Source organism: Argiope bruennichi, chromosome 4 (genome assembly GCF_947563725.1).
Source record: "Argiope bruennichi chromosome 4, qqArgBrue1.1, whole genome shotgun sequence".
In the NCBI taxonomy this organism is placed as follows: domain Eukaryota; kingdom Metazoa; phylum Arthropoda; class Arachnida; order Araneae; family Araneidae; genus Argiope; species Argiope bruennichi.
In genome coordinates, this window is record NC_079154.1 from 90,559,258 (window position 1) to 90,586,891 (window position 27,634).

The window sequence follows — 27,634 nt, forward strand, 5'->3', positions numbered from 1 at the left end:
ATTATAAAAGGGAATTTTATAAAGGAATCCTCAAAACGAATTCATTTCATTGTCTTTTCAGGTTGGAATTCAAAAGATAAAATTAAATGACCAAACATGGTTTGCACAAATAAACTACCATGTTCCAAATTTGAAAAATTACGAGACAGGTGGTAGGGTCTGAGCTTCTAGTTTCTCTAATGTATAATGACAAAAAATAACGTTCAAAGTCTTTAATATTACTTAAAACCCTTTAATATCATTCAACTCTAAGATAATCTTACTCTTAGTCTAAAAGAGCATTGATATATTACCTTTCATAATCTGTCCAGACACATTTGATTGAAGTATATAAAAAAGGAATTTAATATTTCTCAAAAATTAATTTCGACTTATGATTTAAAATGATTTCCTTTGTAAATTGATAAATATAAGTAAACGGACATTCGTAAACTTTGATGACGTTTTTAAAATAATTGAAATGGATTATTCATTTGGATTATTTAAAAATAGAGCTACCACATGGAATTGCAACTCTGTTTAAATCATAAATTTATAAAAATATATTTAGAAATATTGACTATAAAGATTTAAAAAAAACGAATTTGCCCTTAAGTCGAAAATAATTTCTTTATCGAAAATATACTATCACATAAGAATCTGTAGAAGTAATGAAATACAGATATAAAATAAAAATACAGTGTAAACAAAAAGAACTTTCCTCTTTCTGCAAGACATATACATTTAAAATTAAGGAACAGAATTAACTAGAATTTATTCAAGTACTATGGAAGGCAGAATAATTCCACACAAAAAAATAATAATAAATATCGCTACTAGAAGATATTGTGGAATTGGATAAATACACACAATGAATGTGAACAAAATTAATTATGGAAAATTTCTTTAATTTTCGAATGATAAGATATGCACATGAAAAAATAAATGATGCAGAGTATTAAATTCATTGAAATTTATTAATCAAATTTGGGTCTTCTATTCTGTGTAGAAGACATTTCAGCAGCGACTACTGCAAGGAAATATTTATCACGGTTTTCTTCTTTTCATGTCTTATACAGTCAGTATAATAAATTTGGGTTTATTCCATTCAGTAGTTTCTTCTGCAGATATATCCCTGGTAACCTTGTATTTTATATAAATTGAAATTTTTATTTAATTTTTTAAACAATATAATTTTGAATTAATATTTAAGAATTATTTTATTATATCCTTTTTAGTTTCATTTCTTTAAATTACTTTTCAGCATCTTATAATTTTAAAAATTGACTTTGATAGCCGTATTTTGGATTTTAAAAAATATTTTCAGATTTTTAATGCATTAATAAAAGTATCTTTTTTCAAAAAAATTTCTATTTTCTATTTTTTAATAATTAATAATTTTCGTAATTCATTAATATTATGGATATTAGAGTCTAAAAACAGTTTTTTTTCCAAAATGCTCACTTATCGGATTTAATACGCGTTAAAAATATGGAAGAATTCAATCTAGATTTAAAAAAAAAACGTGTAAAATGTAAAAATATCATGTGTCAAACGTGTCATGTTTTACAAATGCATTTTTTTAGTTAAAAAAAACTAGAGAATTCTGGAGATAAAGACATTAAGAAATATTTATTGAAACATACAGACAATCGCAAGTACACTAGCAGTTTTAACAAGATTCGAATGAAAGGCTTCGAATTACACTGAACATGAGGTTATGATAGGGAATGAGCAATTAAATTAATACATTGTGCTGAAAATAGTTCAGTTAAAAATCGAATTTGTACTTTTAAAGCGATTGTAAGTATAAAATTGTAAAATAAATGATGAGCATGTATATAGGCCCAGAAAGACATAAAAAGCATGAAAAACCATCGAAGCTCCAAACATTTTCTTCGACCTGAAAAATAAAAATGCAGAAATTAATAAAACATTTAAATATTAATTCTTTTACTTGATAATTTAATTATTTTTTTTTAAATTAATGAAAATATTTTTGGCTAATTTAATTATTTCGTTTGAACTATTTTTGTCCTGATTTCTTGATACCTCTGGGAAATACAACATTTCATAATTGATTCATATTATCATCTTTAAAGCATTCTAAATAGATTTAGAAAAATTACCAATTGCACTTCTTCTCTCAGGATTTTCGAATGATTTTTATATATCTTCTTCGATAATGGTCAATAAAACATAAAACCACTCCTCGTTCAAAAGATTAAATTTGAATACGATAACTATAGAAATTTTCATTAGATTTAAAACAGAGAGGAATACACTGTACAGAGTTGGAAAGTCCTGAATGGTCTGTGGATGGGTCATTCAGTTGAATGACAGAAGATTAGTTTAGTAATATAATCAACACATTTTGAAGTAATACAAAGGCTATTTTGAGATAAATCTAATAATTTTAATTTGAGAGAGAGATACGAAAATGACGAATGAGCCAGAATTCCTTTTTTGAATCATCAGGTTTTCAGTAAGATCGGATTTCGAATTTGGAACTTTCTAGTCCCGAAGCTGTGACGCTACCAAAAGACAATTGCGACTCCGAAAATGATAGGAAATGAGAGTTTGAAATTTTAATTTACCTATAATTCCTTAATTACTGTAGATAGGAATATCATTCAAATCCAGTGAATAAATGTCAGATCATGATAAGTCATATCACTGACTCTCCGACCCGCCCGAAGGTACACGGATAAAGATAACTGAATGACCGGACCGCCGCAACAGCAACACTGGCTTGAACTCTGGGTAAGTACTAAGGGACATCACCGGTCACATCACAACTCTTCCCGAAGGAAGTACGTCCCGTCATCGATGGGAGGAACCAGATCCCCCACCTTTTTGTGTACCCACCAGTGTGGCGAGATCTAACCACCATACCAGAAGCATCTCATCCTTATTTCGATGTCTTCCCCCGAAGCTTTCATATCATGATAAAACATTTTTTGGAATAATTGTTTGCTTTCCAATATACGAAATATACAAGAAAAAAAAATGTGTGACAGTTATCAAAAAAATTCACACTCGCGTGTTTGTCAAATCTCCACGTTCCAGACCTTCTTGAAATTCCAAAAAACACACTTTTGGTACTGGTATTTTTCTGGTACTTTGTCTTTACCGTATCCCAGTTATAAATCGCTAATCTGCATTGGCATACGATTATTAATACACAAATGCATTTATACGATAATGAACAAGAAAATTTCAAGGAGACCATCCGCTTGGGTTTTTTTTATACCTTTTGTCTCCCAGCCCTTAGAAATTTTAAGTGGATAATCCTAAACTCTGGAACAAAAACTGATTCTAACAAGTGTTTAATTTTTGTTTATTTTTTCTTGTCGCATTTACCGTGACTTGTCGATAGAGTTTCAGTTTTGAGACTAAAAGATTACAGGATAGAAATTCAATTCCGAAAAAAATTCATCGTGCAAACGACTAGGATACTTATCTGCTTTTAACCTACACAACAAGGAATTTTATTTCGCCTTCTAACTTCTCTGCTTATATCACTTCTTAATAAACAATTAAATTGAAACGTATGAATTCAATTAGAAATATTTAATGCAGAGTTAGCCAAAACTTGCATTCTATGCAAGATGCATTTATGAACGTATGTCTCTGAAATACCAGAAAACAATCATCATTTTTATGAATATTTCGAATACCGATTTCTCGCTCATTATGATGGTCAATTTTCTGTGCAATCTAATTGAACGGTATCCCCTGTTATAAGAATATGATATCATTTGGAGTAAAATAAAAGTCCATAGAAACATAACATTTTTATTCACTCCATTTTCATATCTGATTATAACAGCCATAAATAATTTAAATTCATCGTATGATTTTGAAATTATTAAAATTGGCTTCAATTGGAAGAATCAGTTAAGTGTACAAACTTTAAGAAAATATTAGGAAAAATAAAAATAAAAATAGTATTTGATTCTATAAGAAGTCTCTTAGAATTAAGAATAGCATTGATTACACGTAAGTTATAACTTTAAGTATAATAATAACATTTATAATTTTAATTTTAAATATAATAAAGAAAATATTGTCTTCCACATAACGTAACATCGTATTATAACTTCATTAATGCCTAGGTCCAATCTATATATCTACTATTAGGTATAGGTAAATCAATTTAGGCATTAATTGAAAACGATCAATTATCTAGAAAATAATAATACTCATATACTTAAGAAAATATTGAGAATAAAATAATTCACTCAAGATATAAGTGAAATATTATGAAAAGCAATTTCGGAAACTCATCCATTAAAAAGAAATTCGGGAAATATCTTGGTATTGAACAATTTTTAGCAATTTGTTTTACCAAAAATCTCTTGCATTCAGAACAAGCAAGAACGTTAAGCAAAACGTTAAGTAACTGACTATTTTATATGCACAATGAATGACTCTTTTTACAAACAATGAAATGACAGGATTACCTTAGTTATATACAATTATATCACTTAGATATAATTTAGAAGCTAAGAATACAACAGTATGAAGCGTTACGCATCAGCTATAAAATATTTTAACTCGATTTCTCAAGGTTAAAGCGAAAATTTTGATCAATTTTATAAAATTAATTAGAAAAATTATGATAAATTTTGAACTAAAATAAAAAAAAAGACTAATTAAATCTCCTAATTTTTCAAACAAGAATCACTTTTACTTCCACAATCATATGGGATTTCAAAATATTTTAAATCATTGAAATTTCATGAAATTTACAAAACTTTTTTAATGCAGTATGTCACATTCAACTGCTTAGATAAGAGATAAGGACGTCACATTATGAATTTAATATTTATTTTATTTATTATAATAATTCCATTTAAAAGTTTATTTTAAATTAAAAGTATATTTTTAATACTTTTTTAATTGCAAAGATTTTTTAAATTGTCAAAGTTTAAATAAAAATCATACAAACTAGTCATAAGAATGGTACTATAAATCACAATTAGAGCTTCGAAATTTAAGCATTTTGATCTAGGTCTTTGAAAACCAACATCCATCACAAGTTCTCTTTCAGATTTTAAAAGAGATTTTGATGAAGAAATTGGAAAACATACATTCCATTTCCCATATTATGTTTTATTTTTTAAAAGAATAAGAAAAAAAGTAATACTTAATATCAACAGAAAGTGAAAAGTGTATTTGATTTTTTTTAGAAAGCACGAGTTTGAATAAAAGTAGAATCTTTTGTAAACTCAAGCATTACATTATTTTTTTTCTTTCAAATACTTTGAGAGTTTGTCAAGTACTTCATTAAACTCATCGGAATTTTTTTCAATACTTGAATAAGATACAAAAAAAAAAAAAAAAAAAAAAAACGAACAGGTTCTTTAAATAACGATTCTATACTGCCTTAATAGAAATATTATTTCCATTTGCAGGCATTTTAGATCCATGCAGTCTGTTTAAAAAAAAATAAAATTATATAATCAAATGATTACTTTTACTTTTTGTTCAATGCTTTAAGCGAAGGAAAGCTGTATTGCAATTATGTTCTAACTGTGATGGATTAGAATAAGTGAGGATAGAACCTGGGACTTTGTGGTCCGCAGTCCAGTAACATAACCATGATACAAAAGAAATTTCTCGGGTAGCGTTGTTGTTAACTGGCTTATAAGCTATTCACCACAGACTTCCCCTCCAGTGAGTCGGAGGTGGTAATGTATTTAGCTGTTGATTCTAATGCGCTTGTACTCATTTGAGTAGCGCCAAGCGTTATGGTGAGCGTGTGTGGGTGAGTGGTTGCTGCGTCAAGTGAGTCTGACGACTTTGGGTTGTTGCGTCAAGTGAGTCTGACGACTTTGGTTTTGTTGTGGGTAGATGGCGCCACAACAGCTGTGCGAAGGTTGAAGGATCACGTTCGGGTCACCAGTGTGGTGGATTGGAATAAGTGAGGATAGAATCTGGGACCTAGTGGTTCGCAGTCCAGTAACATGACCATGATACAAAAGCCATCCCTCGGGTAGCGTAGTTGTTAACTAGATTATAAGCTATTCACCACATAACCCTTTCTATTAAGTAGCATAAACATTAAAATTCCTATTTATTATACTATATTTATTTAAATCAAAAGTATTGAATTATAATTTTTTTACGTTTACTTTACGTAAAAAAACATCTACTACGGTTTCAGAAATACCTTCATAGTTTGAAATATTTTAATGAATAATTGAATTAAATCATTTTAATGAATTAAATTTAAATTAAAGAAATAACATTAATAGCATTAATTACGTTAACAAACTACATCATCATGCAAAACTAATAAAAATTAAATTTATGAGACTTTTTAGAAAAAAAAATAGTAGTCATCTTTTAATGGGGACTAATCCACATGACATCAGAGTCAAAAGACGAATATTTTTCTATATCTGATCATAACTGTGTGCGTTTCTTTACAGGGGAAAGGGAAAACATGTAATAGCTTTCAGCTCTACCAAGTAAAACGTACGTAAGTTACGTATCGTAAATTAAGAATATGAATTGTGTTTTCATTTTACGTAAATGTCAACGTATGCAATGAAAATCCTTGCGAATTTTGCAGATAATACATAGCACCTTTACATAACACATCTATTAAAAATTCCCAATTTGAACTTCAATGAAAATAAAACCAAATTCCTAATTTTTTGTCAAATATATCGAAATTAATTATGTTTTATTTCAGGTATTTACATGCAAGCAAACAAATTAATTTCTGTTTAAAAGTCCAGTATAAACAGCTTTAACTTCAACAAATTTCTTTCAAAATTCGATAAGTATTTACAAATTCGATTATATGATCTCATATCCAATTTGATGGCTCTAGTTGAATATATTTTTGAATTGGCGTGTTCACAGAAAAACACCATAATTCCAAAAATTCATTTTATTTTTCAATTCGGAGAGTTCTAAAAATGAAAGAATCGTCAAATTCTTAGGACAACATTTTTGGACCATTACAATTTCTTCACTTAATGAAGGAAAAGGTAAAAATTGCACTGAACTTCCAGTGCTTTTCATTTTGAATATAAAATACTTTTCAACAAATCCTTCCTCATATTCAATCGTGCTTTGCGTAGGTTTCAAATTCAACTAATTCACAATCAACTTAATTAATTCGCAATTCCAAATTCACTTAATTATTGTAATATCAAGCGAAATCATCGCCTGATTTGGTTTGATATTACAATAATTTTACTCCAAAGAATACATTCTAATACACATATTCCCGAACGTCTGGTCTAGTTCGACGAACTGAAAGTGGAAATCTCTTCATTCATAGAATAAATCACTAGTTGTACGTCTTCAGAAGGAAATCGGGTCCTCTTTATTTCAAAGTATGTTTCATGAAGAAATGTAATGCAAATTTTATTAACATGCTTCGTATCAGTGCGTGATGTTCACGGTCAATATTCCCAATTAATCCAAGATTTGCTCAAGCTTTGTGCTTATAGAATTAATCGGAGATGCCTGCACAGGAAATTAATGAGAGAATATGTAAATGAGACGTAAACAAAGATATCATATTCCCAATTGTGATCAATCTGTTGTAAATGAGAATTTATTTCTAAAATATTATTACAGAGTTTGAATTCGTAACTGTCGAATCTCGTAAGCATGAATCTATTTATCCAATTTATGTAAAATATGTTTGAATATTAGCAATCATTATCTAAAAAATTAATTTACATGTTTATTAATGTTTTCATTCGAATATTGTTCAAAATGATTTTTCAGTTTTTTTTTAAGTATTAGAAATATAAGCATTATTATTGGTAGGATAGAAATGAAAGTGGCAAGGAAATGCCATAGAAACTAACAATTGTCAAATGATAATTAAATTAATGAATTTTTTAAATGAATGATAATTTATTGAAATAATTAATTATTAAAATAATTTAACTGAAATTTTATCATTTTTTTAAATTTTCTTCATTTCTAGAATCATTTTTCGAATTTTATAGAATTCATATCACTGAACGTTGGAGTATTTAAGATCAGTATTTTTGAAGTTTTCAACTTTGATTGTAAAGGAATACTTTAAATTTAACTTTCTTACCTATCATGCTTTGACCATGTGTTGATAACGAACAAACATTTCTGCAGTATTTGGGTGTTTGCCCCTTTTTAATATTGCGTTATTTTTTTAATACTTCCACTCAATTTTTCTTTTTTTCATATGCAAGAAGCAAAGTTTTGTAACTGATGTTACTCCCACATTCAGATTTGTTAAGTGTTTTGGAATTTTGTACACTTGTGTTTCACTACACAATATATATCTATATTAATATTTAATGTTATTATATTAATATTTTCAGAGAGTAATCGCCATTTAATCGATTTATATAAAAATTGAAACTTTTTATCAGATTCACCATTTGGAAATGAATTTTGGAGAGATTTGATATTAACATACCATAATATTTAAATTTGATTTGTATTCATATATATATATATATATATATATATATATATATATATATATATATATATATATATATATATATATATATATATATATATATATATATATATATATATATATATATATATATATATATAAATTACAAAATAAAAAAATAGAAAATAAGTGAAATAAATTTGCTAGGTTTGGAATTAATAATCTTCAAAAAATGTTCTTATTAAATTTATTGCTTATAATTTTGTCTAATTAGAAGAAATAACTGATTTGCAAATATTTAGCATATAATAAAAATATTAATGCATCGTAATAAGCAAGAAGATGATTTTTATAACACACCTTTTAAGAGAAAAGTTATGAAAAGTAACTTACAGGAACTTAAATGTGAACTTGCTTTTAAATAAATTCTGAAATGCATAATAGCGATTTCCTAAGGAATCGTTAATTAAAATTCATGCAATTCAATTAAAATCAACTATATATGTGGATAAATTAGTACAAATTAAGTTAATAAATATTTAATAGTTAATTAAAATATCACTTATCGATGAAATTAAAACGAGATAAAAATATTTTCTTTATGGTTAAATTCTGAGACTAATAAATTTGGAAAATTTGATTTAATCACTAAATTTTTTTATTAATTTCAGTTACATGCAGAATACGCTTTATTGTTGCTTCCTTTAAATATAAAAAATAATAAAGCCGAAATGTGAAGATGAAAATATGTAATCTATTTTGTGTCCGTGAATTCTGAATTATTTAGTTATTTCAAAACCTGGTCTTTTATGTCATAAAAATACATCTCAACTTAGAATAAATTGATATTGCGCGGAAATAAATTTTATTCTTAGATACAAAAGTGTACAATGAGTTCTTTTTTAATAAATGGTTGTCAGCTTTAAATTCGGATATGATATATTCTCAAAAAAAAGTAGAAAAAAAGGTAAAATTTATCCAGCTTCGGAGAATAATGCAATAATTAAATTTATGATATTTGCACCTTTACCAGTGATTAATTGTTATGTACGATCCTTAAATCTCAAGTCGTTAAAGAAAGGAAGAATTTATTTGCAGTTGAAGCATTAATATTCAAAGATTCTTGAAATATACACTTAAAGGTAGCACGCTGAAGAAACATTTATTATTTATTCGAGACCTAACTTTGAATTATTTAACAGTTTATCCGCACAATAGGTTTTCTAGCAATGAAAATACTTTTTTCAATGTACATGATGGAAGCTTATTGATTATATTTCGAGCTTTATTTTCATTTTCTGAAGATGAAAGGTTCTAGAATATCAAATGATATAGGATATGTGTTTTGAGATAACAGATTAGAATATCAAAGATAAGATTAAATCCCAAAAGGAAAGCTTCAAAGATCTTTTAGATATCTCTTGATAATTATATATAATTTCATAATGTCTGTTTTGAACGTATTGTATTTTTTAATTATCATAGCAAATCTATGTCACCTTTAATATACTAAGTCTCAATTTGCAAATAAAGTTACAGTTTATTTAAAATTATTCTCAAAGTAAATATTTTTTTCCAAAAAGATGGAATATTTTATCCAAAAGATATTCCAGTGTCTTATCGCTATTTCTTTTCTTTAAAATAATTGTTAAAAAAATTAAAATATAATTAATTCTTCGAAGATATTTAGAACATAAAAAAATAATTTATTATATAATTTTCAATTACAAAGGTTTTTTTGGCACTTTTTACCGTATATTGAAATTTCATTTGAATCTTAATTAGTTGAAATTCAAATACCGCAATTATTCTTTTAGAATATAATTTCAAAAAATCAAATGTCGTAAACTTTTAAAGGTAGTCGTAGTAAATTTTTGAAATTTATAGATTTTAATGTGAATTATGAAGGAATTCTTGAGAAATCTATGTAAGTATGTCACAGGAACTGCACATATAGAAAAACTAATTTAATTATAACACCAGAGGGATACTGCTGATGATATAAGGCTGCATTTATTTATTTTTCGTAAGATTAACTGATGATAAATTAATTTCGTTTCATTGTATTAAATAATTGAGTTAAAGAAAAAAATAATGCTTATATTTAATTTGTATATTATATAAAATAGTATACGACTATTTGAAAAATACGTATATGCTCTCATGAATTTTTATATTAAGCAACGTGCTGTGTTATATAAGTCTGCTCAGTTTTATTGTCCCTTTGCATCATAATTGAAATTATTTATATATAAAAACAAGGATACTTTCATATTCATGGGTAATTGGAAAGCAGAATTTTATGGAATACGTTCAAATAAAGTTAATTAATCATTTATCTGCTGAAAAATGTATAATATTTATAATTTATTTTGGGATCTAAAATTACATAAGAAGAATCGAAAAGTATATTTCAGCTCTGATTAAAAAATAAACTATTTAGCTATTTTATTCTTATAAATTTTGTTTTTTTCCATTTGTTAATATTTAAATATATCTGTAGAAAAAAAAGAAGAGCTGCAAGCATATTCCTTTAAGGCTAAATTAATTAGAAAAAGTGAATTTTTCCAACACATAATTAAATATATTTAATTAATTAAATTTTTGCTTGCATTTAATATTGTATTTGTATTTATTGAATTATATATTTATTTCTAAACTACCTAGAAATACATTTGAGTTCTCATAACGTTTAATATTAAACAGAATGCTTTGTTACTTTAATTAGTATACTTTTATTCTAGAATTTATTCGTAATTAAAATATTTATACAAAAATATGATACAAGTATTTTTCACTTTGGAATGAGCAGTAGTAAAAAACAAACTTTCCTGTTTATCTGATGGATGCTAAATAAGATACATTTTTTTTTGCATAATCTAATAATTTATAAATTGTCTTTTAGTTTGCAATAATGAAAATAAAATGAGAAGATTCGTGGAATAGAAAATTTTCGAAAAAAAATTATAAGATTGGATTTTTAAGTAATAAATATTTAAAAATTATCTATATTATTTTGAGACATTAACTGCCTAAGTTTTTCTGTAGAACACTGTAACTAATATTATATTTCTAGAAAGGTCAAAATACGCTTTGGTTAGAAATTATACTGCTCAAAAACCATAGAAATTTAACCATTAATAATTTATGAAAAATACTTTAATTTTTATTTTTTAACTGACAAAAAATAATATAATCAATTTTAAGCATCAAAATTTTTGATGCCAGTTACGAAACTTGATTAGGGTATGTTTATAGTTGGGATGAAACCTCGTTTTATCAATATTTTTTAGCATTGCTTTGAATCGAATTTTGATTTACTGTGCTAAAATATACTTGTTAAATAAATGCTTTGAAATTCAAATTAATCTGTTTGAAATCTGGAATGGCAATATATGAGCCGTTTATTTTGAAAGTGGGACAAGTCCATTTTTGAAAAAAAAAATGGAAATAATGGCAGTTATAGATAAAACTTAATGCTATCTTTTTATGAGTAAACAATTTATAGTAAAAAATATTTAGATTCTAGTATTTTAGAGATGGAAGTTTTAGCTCTTAACGGTATTGAAAATCTGTTTATTTTAAAAGTGGTGCAAGTCCATCTTAGATTGCCGTAATATATTTTACCGAATATATTACGGCAAAATTTAGCTCCGATTGCTCTATGGTGAAGGAAATGTGGCCGTTTGACATCATGTCTGAAATCTAGGGTGTTTCTATTTATCTATTTTTAATATTCAAAATCGGTAGTTGTACAGTATTTTATAAATAATAAAAAGTATATCTTAATTTTGTGTGTCGATAATATATGTTTACTTCCATCACTGATTATTCAGTCCAGTGACAACGAAATAAATATCATTGACCACAAATTTTTATTGTCAGGACATTCATTTCTACAAAACGATCGTGATTTTGGAGCGGAACTATCCAGTAACTAATCAATCCAGAAACCAGTTCCTGGCATATTCCTCAGGATTACTATAAATACAAAATTGTCAAAAACATAATAGATTTTTAGTACATGAAATTAAACATTGAAATTTATTTTCAAACCAACCTCTGGAAAAAGCGGTTTTAAAAAGAAAGGAAAATATCAATGGAGAAACCGAGAATTGATTAACTATATTCTGGATCAGACCACAAGGGATGCACCAAAATGTTCAACAAAACTTTGATAGAACGATTATTTCGATCGAACGAAAATTTTCGATTTGTCAACACAACGAGTAAGGTAAATAATTCCAAGTAATTTCAGAAATATAAAATTATCTTTTATGTAAGAAAAAATACAAGGATATGATGGATTTATTACCATATATACCTCTCATTCATCATTATTTTTTTTAAATGTTAAATCTTGAATAAAATTCAAATTGATTATACCTACGTATAAACTGAAATATATAATTTCATTGAAATTCTTAATAAAACTGAATGGTTTGTTGTTTGTTATATTTTCTACTAGAATATTCTTGGTTTTGTTTCCCTTTTTATCAAATGAATAAATATTTATAAAAATTTGAATAATATTTTGTTTTTATACTTAAAAAAAAGGCTGATGCAACTGAAATATTATTTCTCAATTAAATGAATGATTGCAATAATTCTTTAATTTTGAGAGTGAGGTAAGTTTATTTAGTTATAATGGAACTCTTATTTTTTTAATCAGCACTGTAAACACTATTGAATTATAAACCTACATTATCTGGTATCACAAAATATAAAAAATATATCTATTAATACTTACCAATGTTCTTAAATTCATTGAAACGCAACCTGTAAATATCTCGCAATAACAAAAAATGGACTTGCCCCATTTTCAAAATGAACGGCTCAATTTTGTAAGTGAGGCAAGTCAATTTAGTTATAATGGAACTCTTATTTTTTAGTCAGCATTGTAAACACTATTGGATTATAAACTTACATTATCTGGTTCCACAAAATACAAAAAATATATCTATTAATACTTACCAACATTTTTTAATTTATTGAAATGCAAACCTTTAAATATCTCGCAATAACAAAAAATGGACTTGTTCCATTTTCAAAATTAAAGGCTCATATATACTTTTGAAAAATTGTTAACTATCCTTGGATTTCACTTTAATTTTTGTTTAAATTTTACAAAAAGTAAATGGACCGGAAGTTTGTAGAATTTTACTTAAAAATAAGTTTTGAATGTCCACTTTTTTACAGTTTTATAGTTAAAAAGAATTTAAAAACACAGAAAAAAATTATTTCTTGGATAATCTAAAATTTTTCTATCTTGATATCAACAATAATGTCAATAGTAACGAGCATGGAAAATTAGGATTTGCTTGAATAAAGAAGTTCTATATTTTCGCAGAAACTGCTCTATGGTCGTATACGAACATCCTGTGCCATCTGAAAATTTCTGCAGAAACATTTCCCCAGAAACCTAAAACTTTCTAAGAAACAGACAGCATGTTCTTGCCTTTTACTCAAGCAAGTATTCTTACTCTGCATTGTCTTCTATATATATTTTTCTTGCGGCTGAGGTACTATCAGGAACTTAGAAATGGATATATTTGTAATGCTTTTAAAATTGCCGTATATTGCATACTACAAAAATAATTAAGTATTCAAAGTAATATTGCCTTACTTTGTAGCTAAGATCTACACAGAGCATTCCTCATCTCCAATTTGTGCATTCGCTTGAGATAGGAGATCGAGAATTATCTAAAAGAGACAATTCAAAAAGATTAATAAAACATCTTATGACAGAAATTTTGATTAGAAATTATTACTTCGGCTATTCAGTTCATAAGAAATTTCATATAGAGATTGTTTCCTTAAAATTTTTCATACTTAAACATAAGAGTTATATTTCAAGAAAAATACCATGTCAAAAATTGAAAATTAAATAATGATAACCAAAATCATCTAATTCCATGAGCTTAAAGCTAAAATTATTTCATGCAATAGATAAAAAATTGTGTTTCTTTTTTCATTCTATATCCGGTAGTTGCATCAGAAAAGGTCGTTAAATTGTATTTTGTCATGATTAAAATGCACCGTTTTCTAAACTAAATCGTACATCAATCCATTAAGTGCGTCGTTGGAATAATTATAATTTTTTTAGTTGTTTTCACTTTTTGTCAGTAACTTGAGGAAAACATATTCAATGAAATTTAAAGATTTTCTTTCATTCTTTCATGTTTGAGAAATCTTTTCGATTAGGAAATATCAATTTGGTATCATAAAGGAATAGTGAAATTAATAAACAAACAAATTAAAAGACTAATATATCATATCACAAATGAAAAAATGCCACATTTGGTTACCAAATGTTTCGTCCATATTAATGACTTTTTAGCGTAACTGTGAACATGGAATATATTTTTTTCTTCAATTTTACTTTTTTGAGCCTGGAAAACATTTATTCAGTTAACTGTAAATTACTGCGAGTGTAAATAGAAAAAAATGTATAAACTACGTATTGCAATGTATTGTTACGAAATTTCCGGGGTTCGTTTGGATAGTGGGAGTTATATGGTGTGGAGAATGCTCAATCAGCAGGCGGCAGTAGAAAATAAAACAACGACGTTTATTTACATGAAGACACACAGGACAGCACAAAGACGACAACTATATACAGCACAGAGGACGATTATCTTCAGTCGAGACGTACAGCATACAACAGTATACACAGCAGCTCTACTCCGTCGCTGCTCCGCTAGTCCCTGGAAGACGAGTTCTTCTCCGTCGCTTCCGATTACTCTTCGACTCCACTGGTCCACGACTCCAATTCACCGTCGACTCCCCGGCAGCTGCAGCTCCTTTTATAGGTCTCAGGAGGCGGGGCTAGAAACCTCTCAACCAATCAGGGACTTACGAGGCGTATCTCTGTTCCTACTGGACGGATCGGGAAAATTCTCGATGTTTCGGGTATAATCTATTTTAGCGTTAAAGTAACCAAGTCGCCAAATGGTCGCCAAGCTCTGGGACCTCCTATGGAACCCACTGTGCTGGGAAGCAGCATCACAGGTTCGTAACAGTATAAAAAATGTATAAATTACGAAATAAATATGGATGTGAAAATCAAAGTTAAATTTTAAAGTCGATGCTCCAAAGAAAGTGTTTTTTTTTAAAGCGGAATTTTAGGACTGGCAAATTTAGGCGATTGAAAACTTTGAAGAATAGGATCAAAATCAGAATCAAAATTTAAAAGAAAATCAGAAGGCACAAGAATGTTGAAGTTTCATCTCCCTCTCATAGTGAAAACAAATTTAACAACTCTTTAAAATCTATTTTAAAAGCTTTGGACCACCCTTAGTGGGTCTGAAATACATTAATCTAATCAGCTTTATACTAGAATATATAAGTGGAAATCTTATTGTGTGTGCTAAAGACATTGCTTGACATAAATTGAAATGAACAATTAGATTTACCATTATCCCAATTAAAAACATAGAGAAAAATTGATGCATTTTGTAAAGAACTATTGAGAGAATACCAGAGAATTTAGTAAATGGAGCAGTTACCAGAAATAAGCGAGGAGAAAGCAGTTGTACGTTTGAATAGACATTATTTAAACGAATCCATTTTTAAACAGACAACTGATAATGTATTGGCAATGGAAGTATTTCGATGCCAATTACTCATAGCTATGAAAAATATTAATTGCGAAATATTTAGTTTCATATAATCGTTTGGCAGATGCCGTAGTAGTACATATTAGGGAGAGCATAAACTTGAAAAATATTTTCAGATAAAAATACACCGTTTTTCATTTGTACATATTAATTTATCAGGTTCGAAGAATTTTTAGTTTAAATTATAAGAACTTGGATTTACAAATTTACTTTCGGTCTAATAATGCCTTCTAATACCAATACACACCGTTTTTTGAAGTATGATCTATTGATCAAAACTGCTTTGTTTCGATACATATTATCTTCCGTTAAAGTTGTTAAAATCTATTTAAATCACTGCTCTTCCTACTTATACATTACGTTAATTAATCAAAATAACTTGGGTCATACCTGATCCAATGAGCATTCAGTGATGAAGCAATCTTCCACGTCATCAAATGATTGAACTGAAAGATAAAAAGAAGAAGAAAAAAAAAGAAACATACTTAAATATGTTTCTTTTTGCTAAAGTGATGACTTTATCAATAAATAGTGAATAACCATAACATTTGTTATTATTGATCAAATAGCGAAAACCATAACATTAGTTTAAATATTCTTAACATCGATTGTATTATAAAAATATGTAGCAAAATTTCTTTTTAAAATTGCTTTTATTATACTTAAATTATACTTTTGCCCCTGGCCTGCTTCTTAAGAACGATAATTGCATTTTATTTTTATTCGTCCGATATTACATTCAAATTAATTTGGATTTCATGCGAAGAAATTTGAATCCGCCATCAGAGTTTCATTCTCCATGACAAGGAAATGGCTCAAATAAAATAATTTCACAATTCGACATGATAAAGGAATAATTTTTATTCAATTAAACTTCTAGATATATTAAATATTCTTGAATGCTCTTTATGTACGTAATAAACTCATGAACCTAATTTATTACATGCAAATGTTACCTTGAATTCTGCACTTATGAATGAATTAGGTAGACAATTGCTGTGAAGTGACATCTTTCTTAAACAGAGATAGCATAATTCATTACTTCAACATCAACATTAAATAATTATCTATCAATCTATAGCTTTATGTTATTATCTATCTATCTGAAGCTAACTATCTCATTATTATTGCGAACTAAACATAATTACTTTATTTATATATTTTTTATATTTTTAATTATCGTAAAGCATAAAATAACTGCACATACTCAATATCTTGCACATACTCAAGATTTCATCAGATATACTTTATTTTATAGCACATAACTGACACTTAATTTTTTTAAATTGAGAAATTTCAAAATTCATTACAAACAACAACCTTAGATTATCGTAACATTTAACAAAATCTTTTATTTTTTTAAATTTTTTTGCTTTAAGTAGATCAACCAGAAGAATAAAGATAATGACTTGTAATGTAGAAACAACTCAAATAGTTCCAATTAGAAACAAAAAGAAGTTCAAACAAATAATAATAATAATAAATGAAGGCGGGGAATATATAGACACCTCCCACCTAAAATATAGCTTGCATCAAACTGCTAAAATTAAAATTTAGTAGCATTCTAAATATATTTTCAAATTATTTTTGTGTATTAATTGTCTTCAATTGGCAATCTAAGAAATTCACCAATGATGTACCAGTAGATTACTTTTATTCAAAAAAAATTTCTTGTAAATATATTATTTCTATTTAAAATGATACTACGCGAAATTCACTTTTAAAAATAAACTTTTAGAATTGCGGTACCTCTATGTTACAAAAATAAACCAGCTTTCTTCAAAATTCTCAATATTCTGAGAAAACAAAGGAATTTCATTAGTGCATTTTTCCTGTAACCATGGTTATTTTTAAAAGTTTGTGAAAAAGTACCTATATCTTCATTCTCGGAAACGAAATCTTTTCCGAACTGAGGGGTTTAGTGTCCTCTCTATTTTAAGCAAAATAAATCTTTGATGCCAAGGTAGTCCATCGTATGATGACGATCTTAAAGGCCGTTTGTCTAAGAAATCTCTTATATAGAGATTAAAGGTATTTTTTTAATTTCAAACCTCTTTTTATTAAATATAACAAATTCGAATGATATAGCTCTTAGTAAATAGTTTGGTACTCCCGTGTCTGGTGGTACATTTTGAAAGAAAAAAAATCCAATATTAAGTGCATCAACAGATAAAAGAAAAAAGGGATAAAATCGCTGTAAAAATATCATAATAATGCTTCATGATTTTTCTATCATACATACATTTTTTTTTCTTTTGAGAAAAATTGTGCATTAATTCAAATTGATTAAGAAGAATAATGAACACTATAAAAAGTTTCAACCATTTTTAAAAAGCTATATATTCAATGATATAAAGCATATTTATGCATCACTTTTATAAGTATTATAAAAGTGAATTATAAGAATAATCTCAAATTCATTTATTTTCTGCAAATTTTTCAAATGCTATATGTGCGCTGCTTGTGTCACATGACATAGAATGAATGAATTGTAGTTGAATTCACATTTTATATCGTCATCCTGTTAATAGTAATGATTAAAGAATTGGCACGTATCTTAATGTTCTTCTAATGTACTTGACAGTTGAGGTGAAGGGGGGGGGGGTACATAAACGAAATCCTCGATATCCTCCAAGTGTAGAAATCACAAGGTGTTAAATTAGGTGATCTAAGTTCCGAGGAAACAAAAATGTATTCTTCTTCATCAATATTCCCTATTCAGTGATACGAAAATACATCGTTTAGACATCGACAAATATAAATACTCCAATGAGAGAGTTCTCCACTCCTTTAGAAGAAAAAAATTCTTGGAATCTTTAGCTAATTAAGGAGGTAACCATAATGTGACATATCAAAATACCTATTACTTTGATGCCCATAGATAAGATAACGTTACGAAATACATAAAATGATTTCCACCACACCATGAGAACCCAGGAAAAACCACAGAAAATTTGAAGACTGTAGAAAATTTGGTCGGTTTGTAATTATTTTCATAAATCATTCATATTTGTGCCAGTAATATTTCGAACATTGTCGAATATAGGGGACATTTCCATAACGAAGCATTTCTGCACTGTTCCTGAGCACATACTTTGAGCTCCTGTTTTCAAAAAATAGAAGATTCTACGCAAGAAAAATCAGGAAACAGTTTTCTTGACTAGTCATCTATTAATTCACATCGTGCCACTCCTTATTTTTATACAATTTCTGATAAGCAATTCCATTTCAGGATTACGAATATTTCTAAAAGACAATAAAATTATTTTCTTCATAAACTACTAATTTCACAAGAAGCTCGCCTTGTTTCTGTGTTCTCTTTAAAATAAATTTGCTCTGATTTTTCCTCACGCTCATAGCTCACATCCACGTGAGTGTCTACTTTTCTTGACTGCCAAGCAAAATAAGAAATCTTTTCTGCATAACTTTCAAGATAACATGAAGGTGCTGCCATCTGGGGTTAGGAAGGGTAACTAATCCCGACAAACGTATAACTAATTTAAATATAAACTCATTTTTCATTGTTGGCTTGTATTAAATAATTTTCTAATTACTACATTTATTATTAAAAAGAAGTAACTTAAACAATTGCGGTTTAAAATGCATCAAAAAGCTATAAATTAATCAATGACGTAGTAAAACACATGATTTCTTTAAATATCATTGCGATATCTAAATGCTACTTTTTATTTCTACATGATAAAACAAATTTTCAGTTCAAATTTTAGTAAGTTATATTCTTCAAGTATGATGTTTAGGATATTCTTACTGAAGCCTCATGATTAAGAGTGCCAAAATTGTTAAATAAAAAAATATAATTGCCATTATAAAAAATATTGAAACTTATAAGATTTTTATAGTATTTAAAAGATTACAAATTTTTATATCTTTAATAATTTGTTTTATTTAAAGAAAGCATCGATGATGTCGGAAAATACTTCATTATATTGCGATGTCTAAATATTATGTTTCAATTTAACATTATGAAATTTATTTTTCAGCTTAAATTTCAGCAATTTTCTTCAAGTATATTCTTACTGAAGCCTCATGATTAAGGATGCAAAAATGGTAAATTAAATATATATATATAATTGACATTCTAAAATAAGTTGAAACTTATGAGATTTTTATAGTATTTAAGAAGGAAAGATAACAATTTTTATATATTTAATAATTTGTTCTAGTAAAAGTAACCAAAATCATTGCTGTTCAGTATTATTTAAATTATTCAATATAAGAAATTTAACTTTACTTACTTTTCACAACTTCAGTAAATAACGCTGACATGGATTTGAAAGCTTTTGCTGGGATATAATACTGCAATGTTAAGCCTCTTTGAGATTTTTCGAAAGCTTCTCGAATTTCAGAGATGAGAAATCTATTGAACTTCTCGATTTCGCCATTTCTCAGTCTAACTGTCAGTTCGTATCCAATACTGAATTGTTTTTTGAGAGCTTGACTGGTTCCTAAGCACCTTTCAAAAAGATAATTGAAATAGCATTTATTTTTAGACAGTGTAAGCCTAGCTGTAAAAAAAAAAAAAAAAAAAAAAAAAAAAACACTTCGAGCTTACAATATAAGTTTTTTGAAATTTTTTTTATTAAAAAGTTTCTTAAATATAATGAAAAATATATATGATTAACTTTTTGCGAAATGTTTTGATCTTTATAAATCTTTTCAAATATAAAGCTTTTGAAAATTATTTCATCTTGCTGTATAAGCAAGTGCCTGAAAAACTTGAATACAGTACCTAAAGTATAGTAACTGAAAAAAAAAAACTTGAATAGCAGTTAACATACAAGGGGGTGTTCAAATGGAAAGGTACGAAACGACAATGTGGGTATAAATGAAGACTTTATTCAATGTATACACCATTCCTTGTTCCCAGAATTCCTTGCTCCCTTGTTCACAGCGTCCTTCAGTTCACCGTCGGAGTTGAAGCGCTTCCCTTTCAGATGTTTTTTCAGGGGACAAAACACATGAAAATAGCAGGGTGACATGTCCTGGTTGTAAGGTGGATGCTTGAGCTGCTCCCACTTGAAGTGGTCCAGTTCCGCGTGCATGACCCTGGAAACGTGTGGACGCGCGTTATCATGGAGCGGAACCACACCTTCTTTGAGTAACCCCGGTATTTTGTTTTTGATGGACCTGCGTAGTCTTCGCAGTCTCAGAGTACACATCGGAGTTAATGGTTCATCGGTGCTCGAGGAATACAACAAGTAGTGGACTGCCATGTCAATTGGACGGCGCTCCTTATAAGAGCCTCTGCTCTCTCCTGCCCATGCGGACTCCAGCGCATGCTCCGTTCTACGCCGGAGATTCCAATCGCATCACCAGATATCTCGCTACGTTCTCCCATAGCGGCATAGGCAAATATTTTAACAGTTACATTGTTACGACGTTTCGTACCTTTTCATTTGAACACACCTTGTTCTTCAAATATAAGTGCTCTTTGAACTATTATTTGAAATTAAAGTTTGCAGAAAAATTACAGTAGTACTGAAAAATTATCCAAATATATGTATGTTAAATAACTATGAACTTTAAACTATGGAAAATAAATTTAATAAAGAATAGGACAAGAGTATTGCGTTAAAATGTTTGAATCTTTGTTTTCATAAAAATAAAACAGTAAATATATGTTACATTGAATTAGAAATTACAAATTGTGCAAGGGTATCATTTGATTGAGGAATTATAGCAGTTAGCATTTTTCATCTAACATGTTTTTATCGAAGTTTGTTGCATTATCACAAATTTTAATATGCAATCGGTGTCCAGAAAAAAAAAACAAGTATAATGAATATGATTTTTCTCATTGCACAGCCGTGAATTCTAATCTCATAAGAATTTTGAATTTTAAAATTGAATGCGAGGTGTTTAGTTACTAAATTCGGAAGTTTTAGTTTGTCATTTCTATGAGCAAATTTAAAAAAAAAAAAAAACTGAAATACTACTGTAATTAAAAAGTATCGAGAAAAATTTATTTAAAATACATATATATCAGAAATTGTTCGTTAAATTTTCCTGAAATATTTTCATGATTTATATAAATATTTAGCTACTTTCAGTATTTGATTTCTTATAATTGCTTAAAATTTAATTTGCTTTCAATATGTAATGGATTTTAAATTTTTCGATTTTTTTTAACTCTCTAACTGTCCCACGATTTCCGAAGGATTGGCGATCAGTTCATTTTCTATTGTATCCCCCATTTTTAGCAATTTTGAGTGTTTATGATTATGATTATAGATTTTTATTATATCATGTTATTATCGTGTAATAAAAAATATCAGTTCATTTTGTTGGAAAAATATGTGAACTTATTTGCAAAAATCGCATCTAAATAGTGATTTTTAAAAATTACGCAGTTAGAGGGTTAAAATGGTGAATATAAGTGAGCAAAACATATGAATAAGAATTTATTTCTGAAATATAGTATCTCCGACAAAAATATACGAAATGTTTCAAAAAGCCTTTAAATGCATTAAATTGAATTACAATTGTCAAAAGCAAGAGCATCTGAGAGGTATACAATTTTTAATGAAGATACATATTCGTTTACAGATTAATCATGCCCCTTTTCGTTTCGTTTCGTCCAAATTTCATTTAATCATCAACATTTCAATATGATCGGAGTATTGTTGTTTAATTTTCGTCTTTTTAATAACCGAAAACATTTTTGAATAAATTCCTATAGCAGAAAGGATTGAGTTGTGGCCAGATAATTTATTGCCTAAGACAATGTGGCGTTTTCTCACAAAACAATTATTATTCGGGAATTATTAACAAAAATATTGAACAAATGGGACTCTACAAGCTCCGCATTCACCAGATATGGCAAAGTGACTATGACATCTTTCTTATCTTCAAGATTGAAACTACTTTTTTTGCTGTCGGTATTTAAAATCTATTGATGTAATAATATAAAATTCACTAGATGGTTTCTTGAAAAGGAATCTAATATATGCTTTGATTACATCAGAGAAATATTATTAGATGCCGTCAGTGAAAATTGCTCTAAAAAAGATCTGAACAATACATTTACATAGTTCGTCTTACGAAAATATTTTCTATACCATTTAATAACAGCAGTAAATGTATTTATTGATCAAAAATTCAATCACTAGCTTTCATGTATGCTTTTTGTTGGTAGTGTAAAGTTAAATTGAATTACAATGCATTGGTAGATTTGATATGTCAAACTATATGAAGAAGTTAATTCTGGAGCCGATTAAATATTGTTTATCCAAAAGCAAATTAAAAGCCTGAAAGATAAAAATATCTCAATAGTTTTTGCATTTGTTCTTGGACACACGGGCATTTATGGAAATGAGCGGGCCGATTGGCTTGCTAAAGCTGCCACTAAGCGCAAAATCGACATTGACGTTAATATTCCTAAATCCTTTTATAAGAATATTACGAGAGAAAAAATGTGGAGTCTTGGAATCAAGAATACCTCCTTTCAAATAAAGGGAGCTTAACAAAGAAATTTTTTCCATCCATTAATAAGAGACTGTCATGCCATCATTTTTATACTAATTACAAAATAACCCAATTTCTAACTGGTCATGGTAACTTTAAAAGTTACTTGTACAAATTTAATTTGTTTCCGTCATCTTCCTGCGATTGTGATATTGGTGGGGAGGAAAATGTTGAACATGTGCTCCTTCTATGTTCCAAGTTTGTTAAAGAAAGACAGACCCTAAGACTGGCTCTCAAGCATATGAATATAAATTGGCCTACAGAGTTTCACCAACTTATTTCCACTAGAAGTGCTTTTAAAAATTTCTGTAAATTTATTGTTGACATATGTAATCCTTCATAACTGTTAAATTTTCTTATTTTCTTTTTGTAATGTGTTACATACTTCTGTAAGCCCCGTGTGATACTTTGTGGTGCACGGGAAATTTATAAATGTTCAATTAAAAAAAAATGCAAATGCTTCCCTTCCGTATAATGAATGAATTCAACATAAATGTTGTTAAATTTAACAAGCTTATAAAGCATTCAACATAAATCTATATAAATATTCAACCTGAGGTTGCCATCTATGAATAGGCCAATCCTGGTGCAATTAATTTCGGCTTCATTCGAAGAGTGTGTAGTGACAATTAGAGTTCTGTCAGAGGTCGATGGAAAATCCTTATGCAGTTTACTCCAGAGTCTCTGTTTGGAAACTGGGTCCATTCCTGTAGTTGGCTCATCCAGCAGAACAAGTTTGGAATTGCCCAAAAGACTTAGAGCAATAGATAGCTAAAAGAAAGAGGGGGAATCTCAAGTGATTTTCTGGCTTTAATGATTGTGCAATAAAAAGCTATTCTGATTGATAGGAAATGGGAATATCCAAAGGTACAACACCACACCTATTTAAATAATTTTGAGATGATCATATAATAGATTCAATACTGATTGGAGGGAATAATAAGCTATATCCGCAATGATATTTTACTTATTTTTAGAGGTTAAATTTATTTTTATTTTAAAAATATAATCTGTATATTTGAATAATTAGCATGATCAAAAAACAATATCCCAGTTCAAACCATTAATCTGTTTTTGCTAACTTTTATCTTTTATAACAGATATGTCATTCATTAGCGGGTTGCCCCTCACCATATACAATTTTCGAATGAAATCTTTAAACTATTAATTATATGAATATTCCGTAAAGAGTAAAATATTGAAAGTATATCCGGTCATAACTACTGTACTAATTTTGACAGCTTTTATTTCTTATGAAAGCTCATTGCTACTGGTTATATTTTCGATACTGAAAATTCCTTCCAATGACACTGGTAAATCCAAAGTTTTCAGCCAAATTAGAGGGTGATCCCAACTAAACAGAATACATTTAGGCAACTTCTGTGCAAAAACTGCAATCTGAATCATCATCAGAATTTATACATATCCTCTCTTAGCGATGCAGTTCCGATATTTGAAAGAAAGAAAAAACACTAATTCATGTCTTGGCTAATGGATTAAAATGGCGGTGCATTGCTTGTAATGTGTATAAAATGAGGAATATTTGAAATGTATTAATATAACCACTAGATGAAGTGTTCAGTTAGCTATGATCTTAGTGAAGAGACGCCAATTTGACTGGATCAAACATTGATTAACTATTTTACTAGAGCAATAACATTGCTTCCGTACATTCAAGGAGCTTCCACAGGTAAAAAGTATGGCGTCAGTTCTTACTATTACAAACTATCGGCGGATGCTATTCTACTTTAGTGAAACTGGAATTGTTGTAATACATTCTGGAATGGGACCACAACTGAAACAAAATGCAAAACTGAAAAAGAATTATGATTACATTTATTTAAGGAGCTACGAAAAATGCACACGATAGCTTTCCACATCGTTTTTACAATGTTATTTCAATTCAATGATTAATCGACTTAGTTCCATTGATGGATCAATTTTCTTCTATTAGACAAATTTGGAACTTTTTTCATCAAAAAGCAATACAGCATACACAGGCGAACCTGTATCAAAATTCGGCTGTGATTCAGGCTATAATTTTTGCACAGGAAATTCCTAAACACGTCTATTCGCATTTTACTAAAAAAGTTTTTGATTCACTGCAGATATTGGAAATCTGAACTTACGAATCTTAAACAGAGCCCCAAGCCGTTGACATTAGTGAGATATTGCATCACTCATAAATCAGCTTTTAAGTGGCAAAACATTCACCTATACTTCTCTTACCTTTCTTTGATATCCTCCTGATAGGTGTCTGGCTCTTTTAGTCGCATGACTTCCCAGGGCAAGATCTTTCATGATACTGAAATATAAAACACTTGTCAAAAATTATAAAGTGAGTCCAAGAACTAAGCGACAACAATATTTTGATGAAAAAATACGTTGCTATTGAATACATAATTCTTCAAAGCTGAACTGCCTTAATATTTGTGCTCCATAGAAACTCAAACCCCTGAATCGAATTTCTCCAAAATTTAACTTGCAAATATTATGAAGCATGAAAAAGTTTCAGTAAAGGTTTAATAATAATGAATTAAACAACTATTTTTTATTAAATAAAAAATACATTTTCAGTTTGCGTATGCACAGTATTACCCAATTAAACAACAAGGGTGCTTACAAGATATATTTATTAATTGTATTTAAATCAACAAAAACTTGGAAAAGGAGTATTTAGTTAGGATTAATTTTATCTTATTGATATTTAAAAAAGAATTCTTTAAACTTGGAAAAATGTCTTGAGGTTACCAGTAGTGTAAAAATTGATTCAAACTTGACTACTTGCTTTTAATGGTGGTCAGGGATCAAAATTCACTGTTAAAGATGATTATCTTTATATTCCCAGATGTAAACACATATTTAGTTTCTACTCATAACATTGAAATAAATTTTATATCATTATTTAAAAAGTGTTTAAAATCCAAGAAAAGAATTGCATTACTGCTTTCTGCAGTTTTTATAATCGTATCTATCAATCTGTAATTTTTGGAAAAATTATAAAATATTAAAATTATTTGGTGCAATATAAGCTGCAAACGATAAAAGATTTTGTGTATTGTAATATTTTTATAAAAGAATCTTTCTAACTGAAAATATAATTCTTATATATGCTGATTTGATAAGTGGTAACTTTAACTTTTGTAATAAATATTTAATCTAATATACGAATAATTTGGTTTTAAATACTGAAGGATAAGATATAGATTAATAAGGATTTTGTGACAAGTAATTAAATAGTTAATTATTGATTAGTACAGCATTCGAAAATAATTTTATATTGCAAGTTTTGAATAGTAATGCTTAACTGAATAATATTCAACAGTTTCTGTTGGATAGAAACTTTTACAAAATTATCTATTTAAAAAAAAATCAAAAATATTTATATTCTATTAATGTATTAATTATTATTCTCTATGAAATTTCTGAAACGGAATATAACTAAATTAATTTTTCATTCTAACATTTTATTATAATTTTACTTATACAACTACGTGAAAAGTAAATTGCATAGGAAAGTTGACTTCACCATTTATATTTATAGAAAAGATAAAAATTCTGTTCGAATTACTCAGGCATATACTACTATCTTCATTAAAATTGTATTTGTCATAGAAATAAAAATTTAGTTCTTCAAGTATTTTGATTAACGATTTTCTCGTTAAGTATAATGCAGATAAAAATTCGTAAATTCAAATAAAACATCGTTCTAATTCAGAATAAAAATGCTAAATCTCGATGAAAAATTCCTTGTTCACAAATGAAGATTTAGATTCTTTTTTTCATTTCAAATGGGGCTTTCTTCAAGAATTTATATCTTCTACTGTTGATTGCTCCGTTATACATTAAATCTTTGCATTTCTGATGTAATGATATTTTTATTTCGCATCAACAAATATTCATTAAGTCCTAAAAACTACATTAAGAATTCAGAGATCACTTCATCAAGAATTTTGTTCACAAAGCCACGTGATTTAAATCATTCAGTACTCGTCATAAAAAAGTTAAAAGTTTTAAAGGTTAATGGCATCAATTATTCAGGAGAGGGGAAAGTTTGAAATAATGAAATCGTTGCTAGGCTACGTAAGTTAAAAATAAAAAGAATTCAGTGGAAATTATTTGCCTTAAT

General features: G+C 28.0%; 1 protein-coding gene across 4 annotated transcripts in view; it reads right to left on the minus strand.

The window, feature by feature from the left end:
• Positions 1-1,592: 1,592 nt before the first annotated feature.
• Positions 1,593-27,634, minus strand: part of LOC129966170 (cholesterol transporter ABCA5-like) — a 92,259-nt gene continuing 66,217 nt past the window's right edge. For all 4 annotated transcript variants that reach the window (XM_056080567.1, XM_056080569.1, XM_056080570.1 and 1 more), the window contains 6 exons: positions 25,735-25,810; positions 24,059-24,276; positions 20,277-20,494; positions 16,411-16,466; positions 14,028-14,104; positions 1,593-1,882 (listed from right to left, as the gene is read on the minus strand). In XM_056080567.1, the coding sequence (XP_055936542.1) occupies positions 14,042-14,104; positions 16,411-16,466; positions 20,277-20,494; positions 24,059-24,276; positions 25,735-25,810 (631 nt within the window). In that variant the 3' untranslated portion in view covers positions 1,593-1,882; positions 14,028-14,041. The remainder of the gene's footprint in view (positions 1,883-14,027; positions 14,105-16,410; positions 16,467-20,276; positions 20,495-24,058; positions 24,277-25,734; positions 25,811-27,634) is intronic.